The 3,946-nt window shown below is 42.9% G+C and overlaps 1 protein-coding gene across 4 annotated transcripts; it reads right to left on the bottom strand.

Moving 5' to 3' along the window:
• Nucleotides 1–10: 10 nt before the first annotated feature.
• On the bottom strand, nt 11–3,444 carry LOC139659038 (ester hydrolase C11orf54 homolog). Of its 4 annotated transcripts, none has more exons than XM_071537245.1 (8): nt 3,304–3,444; nt 3,017–3,176; nt 2,602–2,701; nt 2,399–2,500; nt 1,579–1,755; nt 1,111–1,260; nt 893–1,009; nt 11–234 (listed from the first exon to the last, which is right to left on the bottom strand). In XM_071537245.1, exons 1-8 carry the CDS (start codon nt 3,368–3,370, stop codon nt 61–63), a joined length of 1,047 nt encoding a protein of 348 aa, XP_071393346.1. In that variant the 5' UTR covers nt 3,371–3,444; the 3' UTR covers nt 11–60. The 4 variants fall into 4 exon arrangements, with proteins under 4 accessions (XP_071393346.1, XP_071393347.1, XP_071393348.1 ...); XM_071537246.1 differs by having other exon boundaries at nt 2,602–2,675; nt 3,078–3,176; XM_071537247.1 differs by lacking the exon at nt 1,111–1,260 and having other exon boundaries at nt 2,602–2,675; nt 3,078–3,176.
• Between the last annotated feature and the right edge of the window lie 502 nt (nt 3,445–3,946).

The following is a 3,946-nucleotide window of genomic DNA, read 5'->3' as shown; positions in this document are numbered from 1 at the left end:
TTCATTCCTTGTCGATTCAGATAATCAAGAAATACTGCTAACAAGATTATGTTTTATTTTTCAGTCTCGTCCAATCACGTGTGTCTCCTTGGGCCTGTCGATGCGGTAGACAAACTCAGCAGGCATGAAGTAGCCCAGGTACTCCACACTGTCAGGAGTGGTGTCGATGTAGTAGTGGCCGCCTTCTCCGTGATGGCTGAAGCAGTGTGTGTGCTCCACCCGCAGGTCCAAGCCCTGGAAACACAGCAAACAAGTGGACAGATGAGTAGAAGTCAGCCAACTATGGCAGAAACTACACTTATCTCATCTACCTCACTGACATGACTATATACTACTATATATGTGGAAGGGTGGAGTTATCTAATTACATTTACTCAAGTTACTGTAATTGAGTAGATTTTTTGTGCACTTTTTGAGTATTTTGAGTACGTTTTAAGTATGTTTTTTACTTAAGTATTGCAATTCACTACATTTTAAATCACATCCATTACAGAGTACAGATTTTGTAGCTTCTCCATAAGCATCAGAAAGTGGGACATCGTAAACTGACAAATTGTGGAGCCCAAAGAAGAGAAGAGTAATACTTTGTTTGTGCGCTTTATTTTGTAATTCCCAAATTTTCCAATTAAAAGAAGTGAGTCTGAACTCTGTACTCTCATCCTTTAAGAAAGAAAATCACATATAACAACGTTCTCTTTTCTAAGAAGTACCTCAGTAACTTTCACTCCGAGTACATTTTAAATGAGCTACTTTCTACTTTTACTTAAGTAGATTTTGACACCAGTACTTTTACCTCTACTTAAGTAAAATATCAGCAAACCAACAATACTTCTACTTGATTAGGACATTCTATTACTCTTTCCACCACTGACAGTGTGTGATCTTTACTCACAGGATCTCTGGAGACGAGCACAGACTGGCAGATGAGCGGGGCGCTGACCTCGAAGTGTTGGAGCCAGTTGTTGACCTTGTCGTTGGTGTCGAGGGGGCAGACTGAGAACTCCCTTGGCTGTGGATAAGTGGCCACAAGGAAACAAACACAATGCATGAAACCTGACAGTCACAATCAGTCATGCATCCCATTGCGCATTATCAGCATCTATTATTTACCATGATATGGATTTTAGCTTTCCCCTTCTGGATGATGAAGGTGCCTCCCAGAGCCAGGCTTTTATCAGGGTAGTGACCCTCGAGAGTCTTCCTCAAAGACCCAACAAGACTGTCCTCTCCTGTTCTCTTCTTGGCCCGCACCTCTATGACCTGTCAGGGAGGCAGGAGGGGGAGAAATAAAGCTTTCAGCGTTGACTACTCAACCGAGACCTTTTGTTAATGTTTATTAGATGTGAGAGGAGGTCTGACTTCATCCACAACAACTTGATTATTAACTTAGAATCCTGCAAATGATGTTCTTTTCATTAAAATATAACCAGAGAAGTTCATTATTTGCTAAAAAAAAAAGGAAATGACAATGCATTTATGAAAGAACCTAAACGCACACAACATACTACATTCTCAGAGGCAAAAAAAAAATCCAGTTCTGATTTGCCAGATTTTGTTTGATCAAATAAGACTAGTTACCTTTCCAGGCTTGCCTTCACAAGCATACAGATTGCCCAGCAGTCCAAAGTCGCAGCCAGAGAATTTATCGCTGAATCTCTCCTGCAGACACTGGCCATCAGCTGGATTGATGGAGGAGAAGTAGCTGCTGTTCACCGCGGGCCTTCCCTCCGCTTCGGTCAGAACCAGAGGCATCAGCTGTGGATGACATTATTCACCGTTTTAACTACTGTGTTACAAAACATGTCCCTTCCGTTTATAATGATAACATGATACTTTATTGATTCCTGCAGGGAAATCCATTGCTCGCTTTCCCCCTCCAGGGAGGTCAGAGGTCACATCAGCTACAGAGCAGCAGCCTACAGCTGGTCAGTGATTCAGTGTCTTGCTCAAGGACTCTTCAGCAGGGTGGGATGTTTGCCGACATGCAGCTTGAACCAGGGCCGTCTGGTGGAAGGACGGTCTTTTTGAAGTATAACTCTAGCCTATTTCCCCATCACTTTCCATCATACCAATTGATTCTCACCAAAAGATATGCTTTAGGTGCTTTTGAGGTTGATTTCTGGAGCGTCCATTGGCCCATTAGGACTGTACTGGAGAGCTGCGCATCCAGTGGCAAGCAAGACGCAAGTAGCTCTATAGTGAAGCAGTTGTCAATGAGTTTTTCAAGCAATGGGTTTTGGTCAGAATCAATTGGCGTGATGGAAAATGATGGAAAACGAGGGTCTGGGTCGAAAATGGCCAGAGTTATGCTTTAACCACTAGGCCACCCTACTGCAAAAACATCACTTGTAGGTTTGATTGCTTGAAATCAGAACTTTTGCTGGAAAAGGAGACAAACCTCTGCATTCATCCCAGCGATTCTGAAGGGTGCAGCTGCTGCACCGAGGATGAAAGCTCCTGGCAGCTCCACCTCCTTTGACACGGTGTTCATGTTGTATTCCTGGGAGGAGGGGGGGGAATAATAGTCCCGTTCACTATGAGTCATTTCACAATACCTCCATGCATTATTTCCACATTGCACTGTGTGATAGAACAAATTACCTTGTCCTTTTGAACTAAGGGGACCAAGTAAGGCACGCCGCCAACATCAGTAATGCGAGGCTTGCCACACAGGCCTGCAGTATGTGGAGAGAAGACATTACTATCAGTGATTGAGAGAAACATTACAACCCTAACCCTAATCCTATCGGCTACAATGTTGCATATATAGCCTACAATGTTCAGCACAATATTTAATATTCAGTGCTAAGATCAAAATACTGCAAAACATGCATTCACATAGACTTATATGTTCAGGGATATGTTTCAACACACTAGAAACACTTTCTTCCTATGTGCTGACAACAGTAAATCTGCAAGTAGCCTATAACTCCAAATGCATTTTAATGAATGTCATCTACATGTACGAGTCCATTTTGGGGCACGTTTTTGTATATATTGAAACATATTTCTAAACATATTGTGGAGTATAAGTGAAATGTACTTTTGCAGTATGGTAAACAGGGACGACACTTTACCTTTGACAGGAAACTGGAACGGCTGTTTGGTGAGATCTGGACAGTCGACAACACTGACCTGAGCCTCAGCAAAATTGTCCTTCAGTCCTGCTTGTAACACTGCAACGAGCAATAACATGTTTATTACTCTCTGCATGACGCCACATTCAGGTGAGTAGCTTTTTATTACAAGACAACAGCGGTCTCTGCAAATTTGCCCGTGTATCACAATAACACAAGTCCTTACCGCTGCACAGCTCCTCTAAAGTTGGGACATGCAACTGGACCTTTTCAGTTTTGCTGATTTCTGCCATGCTGTGGTTCAAATCGTATGTACCAGGACCTGGAATGCCAATGGTGTCCACCAAGAAAAGGGAAACTCAGTTGATATAATTGTATCCAAAGACAATGGACTTTACTATCAAGATAGTTCCCGTCCCGTCCCAGCCTATGGAAACCCTTGTTCACTAGAGAGGAGCAGGAAATCATCTCGCGCATGCGTACAACTTTCTAAAATTAGGATAAATTGCTGCGATCACATCATATGGGACATAACCTCAATGCTCAGGTGTTTAGTAATACTTGGGAACTTGGGTTTGGAGATGGACCCTGATTTTTCTGCCCTCCTGAATTCTGAACGTCACGTAATTTTATTCAAGAACCGTCATGAATAAATACTACAACAGACAGCAGAATTGAACACGAAGACTTTACAGATTACGCTGTTTGGGGAAACCAACTAAGCCTCCCCAGATATTCTAGCGAATGTGACTCCCATTGACAAAGAAGGGGGTTTAATCTGCCTAACGCGGTTTAAGTGAAACAGGCGTGAAACCTCTCGCTTCATCTCGAGCCGTTGTTCCTTCGCCTTGGTAGCAGAGCGCTGATTG

This window comes from Centroberyx affinis, unplaced genomic scaffold (assembly GCF_046629955.1).
Source record: "Centroberyx affinis isolate AG114_WGS23_722 - 3 ecotype Tasmania unplaced genomic scaffold, CSIRO-AGI_Caff_v1 ptg002998l_1, whole genome shotgun sequence".
NCBI lineage: Eukaryota > Metazoa > Chordata > Actinopteri > Beryciformes > Berycidae > Centroberyx > Centroberyx affinis.
This window is presented reverse-complemented; position numbering and strand designations above follow the sequence as displayed.

Bases quoted from the DNA above. Each gene is read 5' to 3' on its own strand.
- LOC139659038 (XM_071537245.1), bottom strand. From the start codon at position 3,370: ATGGCAGAAATCAGCAAAACTGAAAAGGTCCAGTTGCATGTCCCAACT. The intron at 3,177-3,303 runs GTAAGGACTTGT...TGCTCGTTGCAG, and splicing joins TTTAGAGGAGCTGTGCAGCG to TGTTACAAGCAGGACTGAAG. The intron at 1,010-1,110 runs GTAAATAATAGA...ACTTATCCACAG, and splicing joins AAGCTAAAATCCATATCATG to CCAAGGGAGTTCTCAGTCTG.